General features: G+C 27.4%; 1 protein-coding gene and 1 long non-coding RNA gene across 3 annotated transcripts; one reads left to right on the plus strand and one right to left on the minus strand.

The window, feature by feature from the left end:
* Positions 1 to 9236: 9236 nt before the first annotated feature.
* On the minus strand, positions 9237 to 27203 carry LOC126904301 (protein melted). Of its 2 annotated transcripts, none has more exons than XM_050683266.1 (15): positions 27097 to 27203; positions 26284 to 26365; positions 26062 to 26222; positions 25712 to 25856; positions 25452 to 25626; positions 25226 to 25389; positions 21715 to 21924; positions 21184 to 21350; positions 20463 to 20585; positions 20203 to 20303; positions 18973 to 19117; positions 18633 to 18891; positions 18000 to 18135; positions 10567 to 11087; positions 9237 to 9662 (listed from the first exon to the last, which is right to left on the minus strand). In XM_050683266.1, exons 2-15 carry the CDS (start codon positions 26329 to 26331, stop codon positions 9417 to 9419), a joined length of 2601 nt encoding a protein of 866 aa, XP_050539223.1. In that variant the 5' UTR covers positions 26332 to 26365; positions 27097 to 27203; the 3' UTR covers positions 9237 to 9416. The 2 variants fall into 2 exon arrangements, with proteins under 2 accessions (XP_050539223.1, XP_050539222.1); XM_050683265.1 differs by having other exon boundaries at positions 18973 to 19123.
* LOC126904315 (uncharacterized) lies at positions 21802 to 23209 on the plus strand. Its single transcript, XR_007703721.1, has 3 exons — positions 21802 to 21905; positions 22676 to 22817; positions 22875 to 23209. It is a non-coding gene; the product is annotated as an uncharacterized LOC126904315 (long non-coding RNA).
* Positions 27204 to 27261: the final 58 nt, after the last annotated feature.

The following is a 27261-nucleotide window of genomic DNA, read 5'->3' on the forward strand; positions in this document are numbered from 1 at the left end:
GAAGACAATCTAAAGTTTGAATTTTTTTATTGGTAATTTTTGGGGGGATTTTCCCCATTTACGGAAACGAGAGAAACTTTTTAAGAGTAATATCTTTGACTAGATATAATTTGTGATTTTTTTATGTATTGTTCATTATAATTAGTTCAGTAAGAGCTGAGAATAAATAACAGACACAAAAAATATTTTTTCCTATTATTTATTGTCTTATAATAGTGATTAAAATCACTATCATTGGAAACACTTCGATAAAAATCAGTAGATAGTGTTATAAAACATTAATGGATTATTCCAAAAGCAAAATAACTTCTATATCCTGATAAAAAATGTTATGATTTATAAATATAATATATGAATATATATTTATTATAACTATTAAATATAGTATAAAATTGATTTTTAATAATTTATATTGTAATTTTAAAGTAGTTATATAAAGAAATTATGAAGTAGTTATTTTATGGCAAACTTGTATAAAAAATTGGAGGACTTGATACAAAACTTTACTGAAAATAATTTGTTGTTAATTATGAATTAATAATATACAAAAAATTTTTATTAGAGTCAAAAATATATTTTTCTGAACACATTTTTGGGCCCATTTCAAATCTGCAATTAGATTTTTTCTATCACCTTGTTTTTGAAATTATTATCAATTAGTTAAAAACAAGTATTAATTCAAAAATTCAAAGTCGATTTTTTAACTTAGAGGAGTCAAAATATTAAAAACAAGTTTAAATTAAATGTAAGTTAACTTTGTGTAACATTTATAAAAATCGGTGTCCTTTTTACTATGGTAAACTTTTATTTTAAAATAAATAAAAAATAATAATTTTGAAGTCAAAAATAGTATATTTTTGAATACGGGAGACATTTTCACGTAAAAGATAGATCATCGGGACAATTTTTTTTTTAATTTATAGTATATAACAATTAATTAATTAGCTTTTATTATCATAAATTTAAAAGACGCAGTATTTCCGTGACATTTTCAAAAGTAAAGTTGAAAAAGTAAACTTTTCATGCAAAAATTTCCATATTGAGTCCTCCCTTGTGAGCAAATAAAGGGTCAATTTTTGAAAAAATTAATATTAAACAAAAGGAAAATACCTAAAAAATTTATATAAAAAAAAAAAAATTTTAATTTGTTTATTTAAAAAAAGTTATAGCAGTTTTAATAATAAAAAAGTTAAAAAAATGACAAAATTTATCATTTTAAAAAATTGTAATTTTTTGGGAGATTTCCCCCATTTATGGGGAACAAGGGAATTTTTTTTAAGTTTTGGGGTTTTCAACTAGATATGATTTACGATCTTATAACGTGTCATTAGATACGTGTCAAATACTTTAATATTTGTCATTTTTTTACTCTCAAAATTCTTCTGTATAACCATAGTTCAAATGCTTCTAACTTATTCGAAGTGGCTTTGGTTAGAGTCCAAATTTCTGCACCATATAAAAGTGTCGAGAACACGTAGCATCTTAGTATTTGCATTTTTAACTGTAGAGATAGGTTGTGGCTCTTGAATGACGCACTCATTGAATTAAATACATTTCTGGCTTTTCCAATACGACACTTTATTTCTTCTGCGTTGTCCCATTGTTCGTTAATGACAGTGCCTACATATTGGTATTTATGTACTTTTTCTATTCTGGTTTGATTTATTCTTAAGTGAACTCTTGTGATGTCTTCCTTACTTATAACCATAAATTTAATTTAGTTTGTATTTATATCCAGTCCGTATCTCATGCTAGACTCTGTTATTTTATCCATAAGTAATTGAAGGTCCTCAGTAGTGTCCGCAAAAACTATGGTGTCATCGGCTTAACGTAAGTTGTTTAATCTTGTGCCGTTTATAGATATTTCTTCTTCTATCTCATTTAGAGCTTCTCTAAAGATATATTCAGAGTAAAGATTAAACAAGATGGGTGACAGAATACAATTCTGTCTCACTCCATGTCGAATTTCAATCGGATCTGTTGCTTCACCTTCCATTTTGAGAATCGCTGTTTATTTCCAATATAAGTTGGCCATTATTCTAAGGTCTTTTTCATCTATTCCTATTTCTTTTAAAATTCTAATCATTATATTATGTCTAACACGATTGAAAGCCTTCTGGTAATCAACTAGATAGACAAATACACTGCAATTTACATCTCTGCATCTTTGGAAGAAGACCTGTACACTAAATAGTGCCTCTCTTGTGCCAACCACATTTAAAAACCCAAACTGATTAGGTGCTATTTGGTCTTCACATAGCTTATATATTCTCTTATGAATAATCTTTAAAAGCAATTTCAAGAGATGGTTCATCAGGCTGATCGTTTTATAATCCCCACATGTTTTTGCGCTCGATTTTTTAGGTAAGGCAATAAACTCGGATTTTATCCAATCCTCAGGAATTATACCTGATTTATAAACTGAATTGAATATTACTGTGATTCATCTAATTTTTTCATCATTCAGTAATCTGATGAATTTGGAATGTATTTGATCAAGACCGGATGCTTTGCCTTTTTTCAGTTGTTTAATAGCTGATTTTACCTCATCTAATAATATGTTTGGACCCGTTCGGTCTCCAATTTTAGGTTTCTGTTCTGCCTTAACATCATGAAATAGGTTTTCTAGATATGTTTTCCATACATGTTTTTTCTCATCCATGGTGACTATTATTTTTCCATCTGGATTAACTAGTTTTCCATAGTTTTTCTTTCGAAATCGACTAGTGACTTTCCTATGTGCATTGAAGTCGTCATAGTTTCTTTGATGGAGCTCAATCTCTGCACATTGTTCTTCCTTTTCCTTTGCTTCTCTTATTTTTCTCCTTATGTTAGTTTGTATTCTTCTATATTCTGTGTTATTGGTTTTATTGAGCCTTCTTTCTTCCATCATATCCAAAATCTCATCGCTCATCCACGACTTTTTCTTCCGTTTGTCTGACCTCAGAAATTGTTCTTTTATCTCTTCTACTACTTTCTAAAAGCCATTAATCTCTTTTTCTACGTTAATGAGCATGTTGTTGTTAATTCTGGTAAGATTGTTGTTTAACTTTGCTTGTGCATTATCTCTTTTATTAGGATCTTTAAGTTTTCATAGGTCATATCTTTTTCCACTTTTTGGGATTATCCTTTTCATTCTGATTTTGAATGTCCCCACTAGTGAGAGGTGGTCTGATTCAATATCTGCTCTTGGGTAGGTTTTAACCGCTATACAACTATTTCTGAATCTCTGGTTCACTAATATGTAATCGATTTGATTTTGATTCTTACAATTTTCCAGGTTTATCCATTGGTGATTTCCATGTGTACAGCTTTTGTGGATGTAGTTTGAACCATGTATTTATTACAGCCATTGTATTTTTTTCCGCAAATATTTCTAACCTGTTTCCTAGGCTATTTCTTTCTCTTAGGCCGAATGGTTCCACGCTCACGATTTCTTTCCTGTTACCAATTTTGCATTAAAATCCCCCATAACGATTGTTTTTTCAATTTATTCATAACTTCATTAATGCTTTGGTAGAATTCTTCTATCTCATTCTCCTCTTTGTCTGCCGTTGGAGCGTACACCTGAATGATGTTAACATCTACTGGTGTAGCTAATAGCTGTACGAGTATAACTCTTGAAGAGATTGGTATGAAGTTCTTTATTGATTTAGCCATTTTATCTGCCAGGATGATACCTACTCCATATCATGTGTTCCAGTTGTTGAACCTGAATAAAGTACTTTGTGGTTTTCTATATTTATGTTACTTCAATCTGGCCATCTCATTTCGCTGATACCGAAGATTGAAATATTCATCCTAGCCATTTCATTAATGGCATTGTGTATTTTTCCTGCCTGGTACATTGTTCATACATTCCATGATCCAATTCTTACTTTCCCCTGCTTCTTAATCCTGCAACAAACATCAGTACTTCTATATGCAACCGTTCCTCCTGGAGATCCGAATGAGGACTTACTCCGGATAATAATTTAATCGCACTCGTAGTCATGATGATATATACTAGGACTTATCCATTCTGGATCTTTAATGAGGTGGTTTGTCTGAAAATTCTTCCTCATTCCTATGCCGTTGACCGCGTTCTGCTATTCATCCGCCTTTAGAGCCGGTTTCCCAATTCCAGGACAATAGAGTGCCCCTCTTATGTCGGCTCCTCCACCCACAGCTGTTGGCTGACATGAGTTAGATCGCTTATGCCGGCGATCCTTAGTCGACTTCTATGATAGGCGTGGAATTACCGTGAGTAAATTCTACTGTCCCTACCCACAGGGAGAAAAAGAAGTATAAAAAAGAGTATATAAATATAAAGTTAATAAAATGGAAGAAGAGCTAACACTGATCTAAACAGCTATTTAAAATCGATTACGGCCAGTTTTTTTTAGAAAGATCAATAAAAAAATTAAAAGAATTCAGCAAAGTGGAGACGTGGTATAGTTGAGTTCAGTATAATGATATCTGACAGTGATTAAAATCACTATAAAAAAAAAACGCTTCGATGCAAATCTTTAGATAGTGTTTAATTTTAAGAAATTGGTTGATTATTCTAAGAGCTACATGATCTCCTACTTCCTTATTTATATCCTGAATACAAGTTTATAAGTGTAATATATGAATATATATATATGTATTTATAATATTTATGTATATAAAGGGAAATGTTTTTATTTTAAAAAAAAGTATGTTGAATGAAAGAGGTATATAAATATTATTTCTCATAAAAAAATTGTATTAATCTATACATTTTTCAAAAAGTTTTAGCATTATAAAGTTAAAAATTTAAAACATAAAATCGAGAATTTTAACACAAAAATATACGAAAAAATATACAAAAACATACGATAGCCATTTTCACTGTCAAGACAAAAAAAAGTCCGAATTTTTTTTTTCCATAATAAAGTATACTACATAAGCTTTAATTTAAAATATATATAAAAGTGTCAAAGTTTCTGGATCACTTTCAAAAATTAAGTTTTTTGTGAAAAAGTTATATATAGAATGATTAAAAGATAGAGACTATCTTTTAATTTACCAAGCCATGCCAAACAATGAATAATAAACTACGAATAGTGCATATATATCTTACACACAGATATTCAATGAATAAAATTGAACATACGGTTGTAATACATGCAGAGTATCGATATTGGATTAATTCTCAAAATATCCTCTGCCAATACTAAAAAATATTAAAGAAATTAACATAAATAATAGAATCTAAAAAAATCTAATTATAAATAATTATTAATTAAATGGTAAGTATTTTCTATCTGTAGTAAACCCCAATGACACTTTTTTGCTGAGGCTTTATTTGTAAAAAAAAAAAACCCAGCACAGTGGGGTCGCGGCATAGTGGGGATGTTGCATAGTTGGGTCCAGTATAGATTTAATCTGACAGTGATTAAAATCACTATCATAAGAAACGCTTCGATGCAAATCAGTAGATAGTGTTTAATTCTAAGAAATTGGTGGATAATTACAAAAGCTACATTATCTGCTAGTTTCTTATTAATACCCTGATTAAGATAAAGTATGTCGAATGAAAAAGGGATTATTAAAAAATATTATTTCTCATAAAAAAATTGTGTTGATTCGTACACTTTTCAATGAGTTATAGCATTATAAAGTTAAAAATGTAACCAACCCAACCCAACATCAACTCCTATTTCCTTAATTATATCCAGATTAGTAATTATTTTAATTATATATTATATAATTTTTATAATTAATTATTTTCAAATTATTATTGATTTTTAATATGTTAAAAGTAATCATTTTGAACCTACTTCTTTTTGTTCTTTAAAGTGAAAGTTTTAATAAAAAAAAAATGAATTTATTACCATAACTTTTAACTCAACTTGCAAGTTTGAAATAAATATTATTAAATAGAAAAAAATGAAATTGGTAGATTATTTCAAAAACAACAATAACACTTATTCCCTTAATTTTACCCCGATTTATAACTATAATATATGAATACATAATAATTACAGTAATTAAATTGAGTATGAAAGTGGTATTCAATAATATAATATTGTAATTTTTACGGAGATATTATAAAAATAAAAAGGAGTTGTATATTCATATACTTTTAATGCGTATACAAATTTAAAGGAATTTATGCAATACTTTTTAATAAAAAAATTTTGTTACTTATGAATAAATACACTAAACAAAAGGAACTTTCATCAGAAAAAAAATATACTTTTCTAAATAAACTTTTCGTGATGTTTTCAAATGTGCAATTAAACTTTTTCTATTACTTCTAAGTTTTAATATTATTACTTATTATTAAAAAATAAGTATTTACATATAAAAAAAAATAATTAAGAACAAAAAAAATTGTATTAAATTAATACTGATTTTGATTTTTAATATGTTAAAGGTAATCATTTTGAACCTATTTTTTATTGTCTTTTAAAGTGAAAGTTTTAATGAAAAATACCTTCTCAGCTTCGCATCGAAGCTAAAAAATGAATTTGTTACCATAACTTATAGTTCAACTTGCAAGTTTGAAATTGACATTATTAAATTGAAAAAAATGAAATTTTTAAGATTAATATGCAATCTGGAAATTTTATAATTACTAATTACAGTACATTTGTCAGAAAAATTCGATTTTTTTACATTTTTATCGTAATAGATAACTGAAATAGAAAGAATAGTAATCATATCCTAATAACTTTTGGTGTTTAAAAAAATTCTGCAATTGAAATATTCAGAACTTAATTAATTTTAATAATTTACTTTAATTAAATGAACCAATCAAACCAAAGTAGTTAAAAAGATTTACTCAATTGAGCATATTATCAAAAATATAATTATAATTGTAAAACTCCATCGTTAACTTCAGGTGAAACTAAAAATCATTTTTTTTTTAAATTTATGATTTATATAGCAAAATATTACTAAAAAATTTGGCATATTATAGACTGGTAGTAGCACACAGAAATAGAGTTAAAAAATTAATAAATTATAAAGTAAAATTATTTACTTTTGTAGTTGAATACTTTTATCATATCAAATTTAATTCGACAATAAATAATTTAAGAATATTAAAAATTAATGATTTTAATTGTTTGTATGGACAAATCTAGTTAAGCTACTTTTTATTTGAATAAGGAATATTTTTTTGATTTTTAAGAGTAATAACTTAAACTAATCATTAACTTAAATATCATAAACTTAAATGAATCATTTGACGTATCGTTGAAAAAAGTAGGTCTAGTGAGGGTTGGCAAAATAAATCGTAGCCAGAAAAAGAACCACATAGTAAAATAATATTAACATGAATATCAATTTCTTCTCACGAGGGGAGACTATAGTGATAAGATCCTTTATATTTATTGAAATTATTGAATCTAAATGAGATAAATATCAAATGATTTGAAAATTCTATTCTAACTCAAAAAAAAAATGCAAAATTTTAGAAGCCACAAACGGATTTGAACCTCGTACCCTAGGCGTTAAAGATCAAGGTGTTACCCATTCGGCAACTATTCGTTGATTTTTGTTGCATGATAAAATTGGCTATTTAAGCTAACTCAAATTTAAAAATTACTTTTTCGACTTTAAAAAAGTAAAAAATGTTAATAAGTATAATATCATATGTCTTATGAACTTTATTCTATGTCAATGAAATTATATAATATTCATGAAAGTCAGTTTATTCCCCTAATAAAATATTTTAAAATAAAATAAAATACAAAACCTAGAATTTTAATAAAAAATAGCATATTTTTAAATACGGTAGCCTTTTGCGCATAGAAGATAGGTCGTCGGGACAAATTTTTTTTTTTCATTTAGTAGTACATAAAATAAGCTTTAATTTGATATATGTTTAAAGGACGCAGTATTTCCGGAACATTTTCAAAAATTAAGTTGAAAAAGTTAGTTTTTGTAAAAAAGTTGCTATTTTAAATCCCCCCTGTGAGCAGAATAAGTGTTAGATTTTCAAAAAAAAATGATATCAAATGAAAGAAAATTACCTAAGGTTTCAATATAAAGAAATATTATTTTGATTAGTTAATATTTGAAAAAGTTATGGCAGTTTTAAGTACAAAAAACATCGTTATAAAAGGTGATTTTTATCGCAAATATTACATTTTTTTTATAATTTCGACAGCCATTTGCACATAGAAGATAAGGTGTCGGGACAAATTTTTTTTTTTCATTTTATAGTACATAAAAAAAGCTTTAATTTGATATATGTTTAAAGGACGCAGTATTTCCGGAACATTTTCAAAAGTTCAGTTGAAAAAGTTCTATTTTTTATACAATGTTTCAAAGTTTGAACCCCCCCTATATAAGGGGAAATTGTCTAATTTTAATAAAAAGTATGTCAAATGGAAGATGTACTTATAATGTATTTAGAAAAAAAAAAATTGTGCTGATACATGCATTTTTCGAAAAGTTATAGCATTTTTAAGTTGAAAATTAAAAATTGAAAATCGAAAATTTTAACACAAAAATAGTGTTTTTTTAACTACGGCAACCGTTTACATGCAGAAGATAAAGTGTCGGGACAAATTTTTTTTTTTCATTTTATAGTACATAAAATAAGCTTTAATTTGATATATGTTTAAAGGACGCAGTATTTCCGGAACATTTTCAAAAATTAAGTTGAAAAAGTTAGTTTTTGTAAAAAAGTTGCAATTTTAAATCCCCCCCCATGAGCAGGTTAAGTGTTAAATTTTCAAAAAAATTATATCAAATGAAAGGAAAATATCTAAGGTTTTAGTTTAAAAAAAAATTATGTTGATTTGTTGATTTTTGAAAAAGTTATGGAAGTTTTAAGAAAAAAAAGTGAAAAAAATGACAAAATTTGTCGATTTTTAAATTTGTAATTTTTTTGGATATTTCCCCCATTTGCGGGGAACGAGGGAAAATTTTTAAATTTTTAAGGGTAATGTCTTCAACTAGATACAATTTGTGATCTTTTGACGTATTGTTAAAAGAAATCGGTCCAGTGAGAGCTGAGAAAAAGTAGTGACAGACACAAAAAAAAAAAAAAAAAAAAAAAAAAAAAAAAAAAATAAAAAAAAAAATAAACACATCATGGTAAAATTAATACCTTCTCAGCTTCGCATCGAAGCTAAAAAAAAAAAATAAAATAAAAAAAAAAATAAACACATCATGGTAAAATTAATACCTTCTCAGCTTCGCATCGAAGCTAAAACAAAATAGATTATTGATATAAAAATAATTATAAATTATCAAAGTAATATACAAATATATTCTTATTTAATCTTTAATATTCAATAATTGTAGCAAATCAACAAAATATACAAATATTATTTACATTTACACAACTGACATACAAAAATAAACGTCTACAGGTTTTTTAGTTATTAAATATTTAGATCAATAAATAACAGTACAAAATATTGTCTTACTAATAGAAATAAAATACAGATTTATATAGTTGTCCTTATTAAACTTGAATTTCTAGAATTAGTAGTATCTTTTGAATGTGAATGAGCAACAACTACAGATAAACATTGCACCCATTCTTCAGCATTTTTACCTCCTTTTGGTTTTAATATAAGAGATTCTTCTCCAGTAAATATTTCAAATGCTTTTGGTATGTTACGTGCACCTCGGCTTACTTTTACACTTCTAATTTGATGAATATCAATAGGTGTGCCATCTTTATCATTTTTCTAAAACATTATAATAAATCATTTTACAACATATAACTAACAATTTTTAAATTTTGAATGCACATTTAAAAATAATAGAAATCATAATGTTGTAACGTCACAAATTCGAAGGTGGACCGTTTATAAATTTTGTTAGGTTTACTTATTTATTATTTATCGCGCAAGAGAAAGCATGAATGAACTTTTTTCTGACACAGCGGTGTCAACAACTCATTATTTTTGCCGTTGACCACTAGATAAGGAGACAAAAGGTAATAAATATAATTAAAATCGAATTGTTCATTGGTATTGATCCCTCTCAAAGAGACTGCCCGTTTTCATGAAAACAAAATAAAGTCTGAATTTTGTTTTCATGGTGAAATGAATGTTTACTATATTATTTTATTTTGTTTAAAAATTTTATTTTATTTTAATGCCTTTCTTTGTAAATATGGTTTTTGATACATTCGTATTTTTGTCCATGTTTAAATTAATTTTCTTTTTTTAACAATTAAATTAAATTTCTTTATTAATTTAAACTGTAATATTTATTTTATTGTGCGAGTAACTGAAGTACTCATGTATAGTTTATTCCTATTCCTTAATCTAGACACGAGCTACGGTATGTTTCACACATAAACCACTTACAACTTATCATAGATGTGGTTAATAAACCACAAGGTGTTATAATAATTTATACATATAATAACATATTAGCTTAAAATTAAATTCCACCTATGGTCCGGTAATTATATCTGATAGGTGTGACGCCTCGCCTAGGTGTTGGTTACTCTTGCTACTATAGCTAGTCATTATGCAAGTGACAAACCACGTTGTTGTTGCAGGCTGACAAAAAGCCCACTTGCAATATTAATATTCAAATATTTAATTTGTATTTTTACAAATAAATAATAATTTTCCTTACTGATCCTTTATAAGAAAGATGAGCGCCTGATAAAGTAAAGTAGCGTGTTCTCCATCTTCTAAATAATCTCCATCTACCTTTTTTTTCTTTAAGTTGACCTTCAATTACAGGTTGACTATCTTGCAAAAATCCTACTGCTCGTTCAGGATGATTACATAAAAAACACCCCCATCCACCACCATTAATACTAAAGTGTTCAAATACATCAAAATAACCACTATTTCGAAGTTCACTCAAAACAGCATCTTGATCCTTTGTACAAGGGAAAGCTGAGGTTACTAATGTTAGAAATGTTCTTGTTTCACATTTAAGAATATCCCAGCAATTTTTAAGAGCACTAACTGATGGATGCCGAGAACTTAAGGCTGATGACGATCTAGCTTGCAATGCTAAAAACATTAAGTGAATCCATACACGTGGGTGTCGAGTACGAACAACAAATAAGGCACGGTTGTACAGGCAGTGTTCTCCTCGACCTTCACATGCAAAATGTAATTTGGCTGTTTTTTTTGCTCTTCTTTCTAAAATTATAAAAAAGTTCGAGATATAAGTCCTTATAATCCTTATTTCATAATTAGTGCTAAATTTACTTAGAATGCAGGAGGTTTTTTATTTTTAATTTTTTTTAGGAATACTCAAGAAATTAATTTAATATTAAGCTATGTATATTAAATATGATACTTAAAATTATTTCAGTGCTTTACTTTTAAAAATATTATTAATAATAAAGTTTTTGATTAGCTCCTACACTTTACTGTAAATTAAAAAAAAATTTGCATTTAACTCAAAATTTCAATCTTACTGAAATAAAAATTATTATCATAGTTTTTTATTTTCCCTGTGGAAAGGGGATAAGAATACTTCCATGGCCCCTCTGCCAGTCGTAAGAGACGACTAATGAAGTTGGGTCAGGTTGACAACTGGTGTACAATTTTGTCTAATGTATAAGAAGTCTTGAACAAAACTTAGGTGGATTGTCCTATCTTGGATGTATGCGAGGACAACAGATGAGACTAAATAAAGTAGTTAGAAACGGAGAACATTAACTGGTAGAAGTATTGAAGAAGAGAAAAGTTAACATTTGTTGTATGCACGAAAATATGTGGAACGGAGATAAAGCAAGGGAAATAGGTGAGGGGTATAAAATAATAAACTCAGATAGTCAAATACAAAGAATGGTATAGGGATAATAATGGATGACAATATGAAAAGTAAAATAGTTAGGAAAAGTGACAGAATTATAATTTAAGTAGAATGTGATGAAATAAACAAGGAAGTATTTTGGAGAGAGATGGATGAGGTGGAGAATAGGGGCAAGGAATATCTGGTAATGAGGCTGTGGTAATACTTATCTAAGAAAAAGGGAAGAACATTATGTAACTTATAAGAGTGGTTGTAATAGATCATTTATTGAATATTTTATGTGGAAAAGAGAGAGTGTAAAGCGAGTAAAAGATTGTAAAGTTATATCAGACGAGAGTGTCTTCTTCTTCTTCTTCGCCTTAATCCCAACTACTTGGGGTCGGCCACCCTTATCCTAAACTTCCACTTGACACGATCTCCCACATCATTTACGTTTACATCAGCTGTCCTCAAATCGCATTCAATAGCATCCCTCCATCTCTTTTTTGGTCTTCCTCTACCTCTTCTTCCTTTAACATTCATTCTATAACTGTTTTTACAGCTTCCGATTTTTCTCTCCTCATAACATGACAAAACATAACATGACAGTTACTCGTCAACCGCCACAGCGTACGCACGTGTGTTATCTCCATTTATTCATGCTCTGTGTTCCTTTACGTATTCAACAATTATTACCTCTTATCGCTATTTTTATATCAATTTCATACCATGGGTTTATGTGATATTTGTGCCGTAAGTATTAAACGCGGTCAAAACGACTCAATTACATGTTTCTCTTGTTTGAAATTGTACCATCTTACTTGTGTTTCGTTAAAACAAGATGATCTCGACTATTTAAATAGTTTGAACAAATCATGGTCTTGTGTTAACTGTGCAAAAAAATCTAAAAATGCTATTTCCGTCGGCAACTCTACTAAACATCTCTCTTCTCTCTCTACTAATGAACCTGACTTAAAATTAATTATCAGTCATCTCGATAACCTACGCGCGGAGCAAACCAAACTTATTGATCTGATCAATGAGCAAAATGAGAAACTTAACTCTTTTGACAAAAAATTCCAAGATATCTTCTCTCAATTATCAAGTGTTAAAAATGAAAACAGTGTGCTGCGTAATGATTTGACTGCTATCAAAAATCGTGTCGATCTATTGGAATCAGCTGTTCCAAAGTCTAATGCTAATCACGACATGTTTTTTGAGTTTATTGACCGTCAAAATCGTTCTAAAAATATTATCGTTTTTAACGTGCACGAACAATCTAGCCAGAACAATACCTCAGATACTGATTCAATAACACACATTTTCAATAAACTCGGAACTGATATAAAACCCATAAAAATTAGCCGCTTAGGTAAACCTAACAATAAGCCTCGTCCATTGAAAGTTGAACTGCAAGCGGCCACAGAGGTATTTAAAATTCTCGGTCTATCACGCATCCTGAAATCCGATCAAAATCTTAAAGATATTAGAATTACGAGTGATAAATCACCGTATCAGCGAGAACTCCTTCGCGATCTACGCAACCAGTTGAGAGAGCGAATATCAAAAGGCGAGCCAAATCTGACAATTAAATACTACAAGGGTCAACCGACCATTATCTCCTCTGCGGTTCAAAAAAACTAGTCACTAATTCAAGCCTACTACTCTACTATCAAAATATTAGGAGCATAGTTTCTAAAATTAACTATTTAATCCCCTCACTCAATACCTCTCTATTTGATCTTATTGCTTTTACTGAAACATGGCTTTCACCTGATATATGTAACACTGAATTACACTTTGTTAATTACATAATTTTCCGTTGTGATAGATCGCCTCTAAATAGTGATCGTTCTCATGGTGGAGGCGTCTTGATTGCAGTAAAAAATACAATTAAATGTAAAATTTTAAATACTTCTATTAATTGCATTGAAGCAGTTTTCGTGCATTTACAAATGGCTGATACAATTTTCATTATTGGCTGCGTTTATATACCCCCTTGTTCCCCATTAATAACGTACGAAAATGTTTTCTCCGCTTTAAGTAATCTATACTCAGCCTACCCATCTGCAAAATTTATAATATTAGGTGATTTTAATCTACCATCAATTCACTGGAATCATTTATCGCTCCCAATAAATTGCACTTCTCAAGTAGATTCTTATTTTGTAAATATGTTGTCTTATTTTAACTTTAATCAGTTTAACTATATTCTTAACAAAAATAATGTAATTTTAGATCTAGTCTTATCAAATGTTCACCTAAATGTCTCTACTGATCCCGACCCATTATTACCATTAGATATGCATCACCCTGCTCTTAATGTTACTATAGATTACAATCAATTTATCATACTTAAGCCAACAGATTATTTTTATGATTTTAAACATTGTAATTATATTGATATTGTAAAATTTTTAGCCGATAATTTACCTTGCAATGCTTCTATTAATTTTAATCTTAATGAAATAATTAACCATTTATATAATTGTTTAAACGAAGCAATTAATACCTTTGTACCGAAAAAGCGTGTTTCGTCAAACAGCTTTCCCCCTTGGTATTCTACTGAGTTAAAAATATTATTATCACAAAAAAAAATTGCTCATTCATTGTATAAAAAATTTAATGACCCATCTGATTATAACAGCTTTTCCCATTTGAGGGCTAAATGTAAGAGAACTGCTAAACTAGATTATAAAAAATTTATTAATAAAGTCCAATTATCTGTCAAATCAAACCCTAAGTCTTTCTGGAAATATGTTAATAGTCGTAGAAATAATAAGTCAATACCAAGTCTCCTTACGCTCGATACAACGTCAGCTGATAATGGGCAAGATATAGTTAACTTATTTGCTAAATTTTTCTTTAAAAACTACCCTAAGCCAGACAATCTATCCATTTCTGCTCCTTGTTTAAATAATTCCTTAAGTAGTTATAATTTATTTTCCTTTTCGTCTATATTGTTCACTGAGGTCGATGTTTTAAATGAGCTTACCACTCTCTCTATCAATTACAACGTTGGTCCTGATAGCATTCCAGCCTTTTTCCTCTACAATTGCAGATTTATACTTACACCAACTTTAACACATATTTTTAACTTATCGCTCCAAAATGGTATATTCCCCGACTTATGGAAAAACTCTTTTATTTACCCGGTTTTTAAAAAAGGCGATCCCACAATTGTCTCTAACTACCGGCCAATATCAAAAATATCAGTTATTCCTAAACTCTTTTCAAAACTTATTTTTAATAAAATAAATAAACATTGTTCTGCATTTTTATCTCAACATCAATATGGTTTTATATCTAAGCGATCAGCTAATTGTAACCTTGCTATTACTAAACAAATAATACTTGACTCTTTCGTTGCTCGTTCTCAAACCGATATAATTTACACTGATATGTCAAAAGCGTTTGATAGCGTTAACCATGAACTACTGTTTATGAAATTAAAACTGTTTGGGTTCTCTGACCCTCTACTTTCCTGGTTTCGCTCTTTTCTTTCCAACCGCATTATCGTTGTTAAACATCTGAATTTTGAATCCGATAAATTTAATGTACCATCCGGGGTCCCGCAAGGTGATCACCTGTCTACCCTACTTTTTAATATTTTCATAAACGACATTCCGGATGTCATAAAAAAATCCCGCATTTTTCTCTTCGCTGACGATCTTAAACTGGTAAAAATAATTAATAATCAAGACGATGCTGATGACTTACAAACCGATATTAATAACATTCAATACTGGTGCTCAGCCAACCGTCTGTTATTAAATACCGAGAAATGCAAATTTATGCGATTTAGCCTAAGCAAAAATATCATCGATTATAACTACTCTATTTCTAATTCTAATATTGAATTATTAACCACCTTTAAAGACCTAGGCGTCATCTTCGACTCAAAACTAAATTTTTCAGCCCATACTGAAATGATAATTAATAAGGCAATGCGCAACTTAGGATTTATCAAGCGAACTTGTGGATCATTCAGAGATCCTCTATCTCTAAAAGTTTTATTCTGTGCCCTAGTTCGCTCTAACCTAGAATACTGTCCATTAATTTGGACTAATAATACCTCTAAACAGATTGATGTAATCGAATCAGTTCAAAATAACTTCCTCCGTTTCATCTCCTTTAACTTTAATGTTTATAGGCCACCTCACGGTTCCTATGACTCAATATTATCATTCATTAATCTTTCTCCATTAAAAACTAGACGCACTTTATTACTATCGAAATTGTTACATAATTTGCTCTTAGGAAATATAGACTGTGAAGAACTCCTTTCCCTCATCCGTTTTAAAATAAACCATAATAATACAAGATTCAGTGATTTATTTTATCCCGTCCCTTTTAAAACAAATTATATGAAAAACTGTCCTTCTAATATCCTTATGGCTGCAGGTAATTCTATTACCTTTGATTTTGTTTAGCATGTCTCATCTTAAGTCTTTCTATGTTACTATTTAACTTTTTTTTGTTCTTATATATATTATTACTTACAAATGTATAATGTAATTTGTTTGTAATTAGTCATTTCTATGACCTCATTGTATTATTGATACGTGTATACGCTTAATATATTTGTTAAGGACTTACGTCCGTTTATATTTAAAATAAAATAAATAAATAAATAAAAACCATCTAAGTCACGATTGACACTACACCTATACTCCCTCTTATATGCTTGTTCCTTATTCTATTTTTTGTAGTCACTCCACTCACCCATCTAAGCATTCTCATCTTTGCTACACTCATTCTCTGCTCTACTTTCTTATCAAAGCCCAACACTCTGAACCATACATCATAGCTGGCCTTATTACAGTCTTGTAGAATTTACCTTTCAGCCTCATTGGAATTCTTTTATCGCATAAGACGCCAGACGCTTCTCTCCACTTCAACCACCCGTACTTAATTCTGTGTCTTATATCCTCGTCAATACCACCACTCTTTTGAAAAACTGACCCTAAATACTTAAAACTCTCTACCTCTCCAATCACGTCCTCGCCTATTGTCACTGACCTCCTCATTTCACCTACCTCGTGTCCTCCTTTGTCAAACTCGTACTCTATATACTCTGTCTTACTTCTACTTATTCTTAAACCCTTTTCTTCAAGAGCTGATCTCCACACCTCTAGCTTTTGATTAATTTTCTCCTATTAACAATATATTGTCAGCAAACAACATGCACCACGGCACCTCTCCTTGTATTTCTCTAGTAATTTCATCCATCACTATAGAGAATAAGTAAGGGCTTAAAGCAGAACTTTGGTGCACTCCTACTCTTACCCGTAAACTTTCTGGTATTCCTCCTACGCTTTTTACCCTGGTACAAGTGCCATCATACATATCTTCTCATTAATGCCCACTTTAAAACCTCTCTTGGGTACTTTCCAAATCTATAAATACCATACACAGCTTTTTTTTCTTTTCCCTAAACTTTTCTATTAATTGCCTCACACAAAATACTGGCTCCATTGTTGACTTCCAGGCATAAATCCAAACTGGTTTTTAGATACCGATGTCTCATTTTTTACTCTCTTATCTATTACCTTTTCCCAAATTTTCATACTATGACTCATAAGCTTAATTACCAGGCGACAGTGTAACTTCACAATATAGACTGATGGTAATTGAGCTATGTAGTGGGAAGAGAATATACAAAAACAGAAAAAACACAGGAGAAAAATAAAGGATACGGTGGTGGAAATTGAAAGGGGAAAATGAAAAAGAGTTTGTATAGACGGTAAAAGAGAGGACGGTGTGGAATGTCAAGGGAGACATAAATGATGTGTGCAATAGATTTGCTATTTGTGTAAAGAGAATTTATCAGAAAACAAGGAAACTTTGTGGTGGGATGAGGACGTTCAAAAAATAATACAAAGTAAGAAAAAGCAGTTCAAAGTATGGCAGAAAAGCAAAAAGAGAGAAGATTGGAAGGAATATAAACGCTTGTGCAAAGAAGCCAAGTGTGCATTAAGTAAGGTGATGTTTAAGAGGTATGATAGGCTAGAAACAGAGGAAGGTGAAAAAGAAGTCTATAGACTTGCAAAAGTAAGAGATAAAAGGTCTAAAGATTATCACTATTTAAGGTGTAAGAAAGTATTGATAAGAGGATTCTATCAAAATCAGAAATAGTAAGAATAGTTATAAAAATGAATGTTGAAGGAAGAAGAAGTAGAGATGAGAACACAATTATCAAAAATTTACTTTTAATATTGGGCAATTCAAATTTGTAGTTAAACTGAATAATATGAAGAGTCCTGCTTCTTAAAATATTGATCAGGCTCCATGTATAATACTATACTAACCTTCTATCGTACATTTGGCAGGAGAAGGAATTCTTATAGATACTTTTTCCATGTAATTTTTTATTTTATCCAAATGTTTTTCACAGAAATGTTGCATAGTATCTCTCATAGGATATGGTTCAAAAACACTTATTCTCTAAATACAAGTATAAATGATTTTTTAAATTAATAAATTTAATGACTGATGTATATATTATAACATTTGTAGCATTGCTTGTTCTAATAATTACTACAAGCTAAGTATAATTTGTTTTAAAAGTGTATGCTCTGATTCTTAAAAGACAGCTATTGTTTCCTTTATTGTTTAATATAAAATATTAATAGTAAGTTTGTAAAAGAAATTTTAAAATGCTTTTATCAGTGCTGACTTTTGATATTGCAGAGTCCAATGTAAAACACATTTTTGTGAGGTTATTTTTATTTTTTAGTAATAAATATGACCCTTTTTTTTTTTAATTGACATTTATAAGCTTTTTAAATGTGAATATTTCTTAGAAATAATTAGAACCATTATAATAAAAATTATTAATTACAATTATTATTTTTCAAGTATATGTAAAATATTTTTTTAACTTTTTCATCAATATTTTAACAGTTAAACATCTATATAATTAATAATTTGGTTAATATTACTTGTGAAACATTTGAATTAATGATAGTCACACTTGTATTGTGATTTCGTCTTGGGGTTACTGATGAATAAATGTCAGAAGTCACATTAATTGGGTCAACATTAATACTAGGACCACTGGATTGTATGGGACCTTGAGATGTAAGACTTTGATTTAATGGTGAACTACCTGCAGTACTTAAAGGACGTGGAACAAAATTTTGTGACCGTCCAGTTAAAGTCTGACTAACTGAATTGGCTAGTGAATCTTTTGAATTAGTACTAAAATTTTATTTAAATTTAAAATATTATATTCTTATTTGACCGAATTGAAGTGATTTAATATTAAATAATTTTACTTACAAAGGAGTAGTTACTGTAACTCCACCACTGAAAATTTTACTTGTTGATGGTTTATTACGGTTAGATGATGACTGCATACATACTTGATTAGAACTTAATTTAGTCATACTTTTATGCAGTCCTCCAATAGATTCTACTCTACTACCTGAAACTAATAATAATAAATATTCTTATACTTACTTTTAAAACTGAAAATATTTAAACATTTCAAAACAAGTTAGCTATATTATATGTATTTCACTTTTTGAACATACAATAGAGGAATAGATACATAATATATGTTATGATACAAATCTGTAAAACATGGTATTATTATATTATGCATAAGGCGAAATTTTAGGATGAGTATGTGGGGTAATATGCCCCTCAACAAAAAACTATTTAAATAACGTTTATTCATGACTACCATTAATAAAGTTAGTATGGGGCTTTAGTCTCCATGGAAATATTTGTAGCCTCCATAAATTTGTGGGTAGTGAAAGAGGGACAGACAAATCAATGTGCTTTCCGTCAAGTCTATTATCCAAAATTATTAACAAAGTATGGGACTACAGCTTCACAGAAATTATTATTTATTACATTTTTGTAACGAGTAATGAGTTGGCAAGATTATCAATAACATCCCCCAACAAATAAAAATTTAGATTTCTGGTGTTGATAAGTCAGAGCTTCCTTTATTTATTATTGGGTACAAAACAGAGGTGTAAATTAAATAATAAAATTAAGAATTCAATCTGATTAATAACTAAAATAGTGAATTAAAATGGTTGTACTATAATTTTACACCTACGTAGCTTACTAACACAATACCAATTTTTTACGACATTTAACATATTATTTATTCCAATTGAAGACATTTTTTGACAATTGAAGGTGCTTTCAAAATTATCTCAATGAGGAAAGCACTTAGTTTTCAATGTATACAGTGTGAAAATAGTACATTATTCTAATAATAGTGTTTGATAATATGGTGGAAAGAATTTTGAATGTGTCAAGGAAGCCAATACCGGGTGTCAGTATAATGCAAACATATCCTACCAGATCCTATTTTATTAAGAGTTATACTATTAAAGATGTGAATTCTGCTAAAGTTCTATGGCTATTGCTGCTTGAGTAGTATATGAATACTACTCAAGCAGCAATAGAAAATACTTAGCTTAATGCAAAGTATTAGAAATTAAGAAACAGTATAATAAAAGTGTACATTAATATAAGCTTTAAAATTGATACCTGCATTTAATCGAGTCATACTACGATGGGCATTTGATGATTGCAATCTTCCAGTGCTTCTACTATCTGTCATTATTCTAGGACGTGGAGTAATGACAATCCTATTCAAAATTAACAGAATTATATACAAAAATAAAGGATATATGGAATTACAGAGTAAGAAAATTATTAATAATATACAATGTATGTTTTAAATAAATAGAAATTATTTCAATTTACACTATTTATTAGATAAGTAATAAAATAACTATAAGACTTACCTGGAATGTCTTCCATTATTATTATCAATCTGAGTTTGTCTAGTTACACTTGAGTTAGTTGGAGATCGAGTTCCTCCAACCTTGACAATTGTTACCCCTCCAGATGTCTGATTTATATGAGAGCTATAATATGTATACATTAAATTTAACTATAATTTGTAATTTGCAAAAATAAATAAATTTAATGGGGAATTTTTTTTCATATACTTCTAAAAACAATGTACAATAATGAGTATGTCAAAATGCCAGAGTATATTATTTAATAATTAATTATATAATATAAGTGCTAGTTCAAGATATTTTTAAAAGAAAATAAATTTAAAAAAAATTAAATATTTTGAAAAAAACATCAAATATAAAACTTCTTAGGACATTAAATTACTTTCTTTCTAGCTCGAAAATATAATACTCCAGCATTAAAAAAAGTATACATTTAACATTATTTAATTAATAATAAAATTTAATAAAAAATAATTATATTATAAGTTTATACAATATAGTTAAAATATGTAATTGACTCACTCTATTATACATAATTACAAGTTTTATTCATAGGTAGTAACAAGTAACTTTGTTAACTAAGCAAGAATTAATTTAATGAGCTACTTTACTGCAAGAGAAGAAACTTTTAATTAGGAAATAGAGCAATCATTGTTTTAAGTAAATACAAAACTGTTTTTAATAATTTAAAAATAATTTATTAACTTAATCTTAAGCTTACTTTGTATTACGACTTATTTGTAATACTCCTTCAAGCATTTTATCAGTAAATAATATTGGAAAACATGAACATAAAAAAGTGGCTTCACGTACTAAAATGCTTTGACTAGCTCGATCTACTTTAGGTAAATGATCCATAATAAAGTTTAAAGCTTCTTGAGCTTTTATCTAAAGTCATTAAAATTTTTTAAATAATTTTTTTTATAAAACTGTTGTTTAATTTGTGTTAAAAATTAAATATAGTAGAACTTCAATTATCTTGAATTTTTATAAGAATATTTAAAAAAATTATATATCACCATACATGTGTGTGAAATGTGTCCCCAAAAAACATGTTAATAAGCATGACGAGAAAAAAAAATAATAAAAGCATAACAAATTTTTTTTTGCAACAGGCTTCTTGATTTAAAGCAAAAGTACTTTAAAAATGTTTTTTTTAACCTTAAGATATTAACTATACATTTTTTGCAATTTGAGTATCCAAGATTCGATATTCTACTGTAAAATTAATTTTTGGATTAATATGCCTGACCTTGTTGATTTTTCCAACAGCTGATAATACTTGGGCTGCAATACATAAAGCATTGGGATTACATTCAGCAGCTTTTTTTATTTTCAACACATAATCAGATAAGAGTTGAGGTTGTTTTTTGGCCAAATTATGGAAAATTTGAAGAGTAGATGATACAGTTTGTGATGTGCATAAATATTCACACAACTGAGGTAAACTGGCTTCTAATAACTTAACAATAATAATAAAGTATATAAGTAAATTGAGTAATCAAATAATACTAGGATTCATATATAAGAAGTTTTGTACTTTGTATATTTAGTTTCTTTCATTTTTCTTTCATATTGCAAAATAATGAAAAAAAAAAACCAGTGTATGTTATAAGTATTAGGGTGGTCCTTAATCATATAAGAAGAAATTTTGTTTTAATATTTTTACACAGTACACTCTAGATTGATTCAATACTATTAAAAAGTAATGTAGGTAAAATTTGGAAGTTTTTATTCCTTGAGGGTAGTATTTGATTTTTTTGTATTTAACTCGACAACTATTACACTTAGCGCTAAAATGTATAGAATATAAATTATAGAACTTATTATTCCCTACAAAAAAAGTAATAACAATATTTTTCATAAATTCATTATATTTTGAAAAAATAACTTAACATAAAAATTTTTCAAAATTTAACATAAATTATATTTTTTTAAATATTTTAATATTTTTACTGAGTGGTTGAAATTTCATCAAATTTTCCCTTTAAAATTGGTTTTAGTAATATTTTCTAAAAAAACTTATATTATATTTCATTTTAGTGCAATTATATATCGATATATTAGAATTTGTGGCGCATAAAATCAAATATCAGTTTACTAGTACTGTTTTAAATGCTATACTTATTATTTTGAACATGCGGAATTTACTGTGATTATCCATTGAAGATAGGAATTGTTCTATTTTATTTAAAAAGAAATTTTTTTCTTAGCATGCCTACACCATATTTATGAACTTGTTTTACAAGGCGTATTTTCTGAAACCAAATTATGTCCTTCAACGGGATCAGAAATATTATTATTCAAGAGGTTTCAACAAGAATGGGAAACAATTGATAAAACAATTTTTTGCAGGTAAATTTAACAATTTTTATTTTTAACTTAACTTAATTATATTGTTTAAATTTTTAGACCGTCCAAGATTACCAAAAAAAATATCCAAAATGTGTTAGAGAAACATTAAAAAAAAAATATTAAGACACAAATACTAGTTCCATGTAGATAAATGTGCTGTGAATTTTGTAATAATTATGTGTTGATAGAATCGATTATACATTTTTTTTTATTTAATCGTAATCAATATTCATGAAACTATTATAGTTATTTTATACAATTTTTTTTTTAATATTACTTTTATAAAAAAAGATTACATGAAAATTTAGTGAAATTTATTGTATAAAAAATAGAACTTTTTCAACTTAACTTTTGAAAATGTTCCAGAAATAATGCGTCCTTTATACATATATCAAATCAAAGGTTATGTCATATACTATAAGATGAAAAAAAAAAATTTGTCGAATTAGATTTGATTGATAAAAGTATTCAACTACAAAAGTAAATAATTTTACTTTGTAATTTATTAATTTTTTAATTCTATTTGTGTGTGCTACTACCAGTCTATAATATTCCAAATTTTTTTGTAACATGTTGCTATATAAAAAAATGATTTTTAGTTTCACCTGAATTTATCGATAGATTTTTACAATTATAATCAAATTTTAAAATAAGCTCAATTGAGTAAATCTTTTTAAAAAACTTTTTTTTGTTGGTTTTTTTTAGATATATAATCATTAAAATTAATTAAATTCTGAATATTTTCTTTGTAGAATCTTTTTAAACACCAAAAGTTAATTAGAAATGATTACCATGATTTTTATTTAATTGATCTATTATGATAAAAATGTAAAAAAATCGAACTTTTCTGATAAATGTACTGTAAATAGTAATTATAAAATTTCCTAATTGCATATTAATCAAAACAATTTCATATTTTTCTATTTAATAATGTCAATTTCAAACTTGCAAGTTAAGCTAAAAGTTATGGTAATAAATTCATTTTTTTTTTATTAAAACTTTCACTTTAAAGGACAAAAAAAAGTAGGTTCAAAATGATTAATTTTAACATATTAAAAATCAAAATCAATAATAATTTGAAAACAATTAATTTTAAAAATTATATAATATATATTTAAAAGAATTACTAATCTGGGTATAATTAAGGAAATAGAAGCTGATGTTGCTTTTGTAATTATCCATCAATTTCTTAGAATTAAACACTATCTACAGATTTGCATCGAAGCGTTTCTTATGATAGTGATTTTAATCACTGTCAGATTAAACCTATACTGGAGCCAACTATGCAACGTCCCCACTATGCCCCGCGATCCCACTGTGCTGGGTTTTTTTATTATTCTTTTTCTTATTTGTTTGTCCCGAAAGATATAATGGCCTTTGATAACTATAATAACTAATATAACTTTTTTAAAGAATCTATTGTGGTTTTTTTAAATTTATTTTATGCCCAATTAAAATTATTTGAAATGAAATTATTTAATGCATTTTAAATAGCATAATTTCAACTTTCAAAAATACAGTGCTAAATTAATAATATAATATGTAATTTATTAATAAAAGTATATATAAATAATATTTATTTTTATTAACATCTTATAATAAAATAATAAAACATTAAAAAATAGCCAATGTTGGCAAAATTACTTAACAAAATCCGATATTCTATCTGATCTATCTAATCCGATTATAATAAAAGAGCTAGATGATGTCAATTTAGAAAAATTATTCGCAAAGATGAAAAATATATTTTTAGCACACCATAATGTTTAAAACTTTTAACAGAAAGTTTTCTTTTATGCTGCTAGCGTTTTTCGAGTTTAATGAAATTTTTACCAGGACTGTCCAATTTCAAAAATACCTTGCAATCTGTTGATTTTTGACCAAACTATAAGATTTTTTTTTTAAGTTTATGTGCATATTTTTTATTAATTAAATTTATAGCTATTATATTTATTTATACTATACATATTTAAATAATTTAACTATTGTTTTTCGTGTTATTATAATTTTCTAATTCAAATATTGATTCCTATACTTTAGCTGAAACAGTATAATCATATAGGAAAAGGGAGTACCTCCATCTAATGCACCCTCCATTTTTACAAAAAAATAAAATAAAATAAATTATAAAAAGTAATTTGTTCAAGTAATTTATTTATTTACCAGAAAACTTGGAACTTTATTAAACAACTGAAATATACATAAAAAAAATGTAAGTTATGCTGTATTTAGTAAAATTCCCATTAATATTAAAATAAAATCTACAGATTCGTATCAAAATGTTTTAATATGATAATGATTTTAATTATAATAGATTTCAATATTATCCTGGTATCCACTATACACCATTTCGAATTTTTTTTTTTATCTTTAATTTATATTAATCTATGTTTAATCAAAATACTTACACTAGGTTTGTTATTAGCAATTAACGAACAAAGTTGAAGTAGAGCTAATTTTTCAGTTAACTCACATAATGGTAAAAGAGAAACTAATGCCATTGCATGATCATGAATAGGGTCTCTGGTAACTTCATATATTTGAGGAAGTACACGACACAGAGGATAATTACCTAAAGTATTGTTATTATTAAGTTTTAGTTTATTATAGTTTAAACAACAAATAAATACCAACCAGAAATAATAGAATCAATTATAAGTTGTATATGATTTGATAGTAGTGGAGAATTTTCAATTGCTGCAAGAGATAAATATGAAGCCATGTTTCGCGATAACACTTTATTACCTTTATGTAAAAATTTTACTGCTACTGGAAGTACTCTTTTCATAACTTCTTTTTTGCTATAATTCTTAAAAATAATATATAAATGTTTTTAACTTAAAAATTATAGTACCAATAAAAGTTCTTAAGACATCATAAGCATAATTACTAACAAGAAATACACAGGATATAATGTCAGATGATATTTTAGCATGAGGTGGATCTTCTTCCTTCTGTGAAGGTTTAAGATTGTGATTTAAACATGATTCTAATAAGGCAACAAGAGCTTCAGCGTGTTGTTCCATTGAACAAGTCTCTCTGTTGACAAATGCAAAATTAATAAAAAGTTTATATCATTAACATTACCATATGTCTATAATTTAAACATCACTTATATATATTTGTAAAAAAAATTAAATGGTAGAATTCTTACCACAATTAATATAATTTTAATAACATTGTAAGAAAAATGATTTTATAAAAAATAAAAAAAGGACAAGTTTTTAATGAAAATACAATATACCGTATAGCAGTTGTCACTCTAGTGATACATATTTCTACAACACTTTGATCATTATCATTATTTACATAATCTGGTAAACTTGTAATTTCACAAATTACATTAATAACCTCAGATAAATCATTGACAATTGCTTCATCAGGAACTGTAAATAAATCTCCTGCCTATAAATATCATAAAAATTAATAATGATAAAATTATTACTTTATAGATTAATAAAAGTACCTTAGATAAATCTTTATAGTTCAATACTTGAGTAAATAATTCATGCATTTCTTATAAAATCAGCGAAAATAATTTCAAATCTCTATAATAAACACAAAAACAGTAATGTAAAATATTTATAGATTTAAGTATAGCTAATTTAACAAATAGAAGGTATGTAGAAGCATAATTGCATAATATTGGTGAACATTTTATTTAAAGCTGACTTAAAATTATTAATATGTTTGCAATTATTTTACAGTAATAAAAAGATAATATTCTTCAGAATACAGGGTTGAATTTTAAATTGTTATCTTTAATAATACAGATTTATTAGTAGAATTTTTTATATATTGTTGATTTTTTAATTAACATGCTAGAATGCAAAATATATAGCTTTAAAATTTTAGTTATTCTTTTTTTGGATGAGAAATTTAATAATACTGAAAATACTTTCAACATAATTAACTATAAAAAATATTTAATATTTATTCATGCAAAAAAACTTTTAATTGAATTCATCAAATCATCATATTGAAAGGTAAATTTTTTTTTACCAAGTATATTTGACTGAGGATTTACAACGCTGTTAGTTTTTTGATTGGTTGAAAACTTTTTATCTAATGACTTTTGAAATTATATTAATAAATATAAATAACTAAAGATTTGTTCCTCAAAAAATGAATATTACATGTAATATTACTACAGAATGATTTTATTTTATTAATCATAATATTATACATGTAATTTACGTAATAATTATAATCTTTGCATAATTAAAACAACAATTAGGTATACTTAGAAACTTGGAGTTTGTAAATTCAGTTAATTTACCCTTTAAGATAGAGGAGTTATGGTAAACTTTTTACATTCTTCAACATTATAAATACGATATCAGATTAGTCCACGTTTTGAAAATGATAACGGAATAAATAAGAGTAATACCTTGTATAAAGTGATGCGGTCTGGACCTTATTGAAGTATGGCATCACTGACAGA

The sequence above is a fragment of the Daktulosphaira vitifoliae genome, unplaced genomic scaffold (genome assembly GCF_025091365.1).
Source record: "Daktulosphaira vitifoliae isolate Bord-2020 unplaced genomic scaffold, ASM2509136v1 Scaffold_4, whole genome shotgun sequence".
Lineage (NCBI taxonomy): Eukaryota > Metazoa > Arthropoda > Insecta > Hemiptera > Phylloxeridae > Daktulosphaira > Daktulosphaira vitifoliae.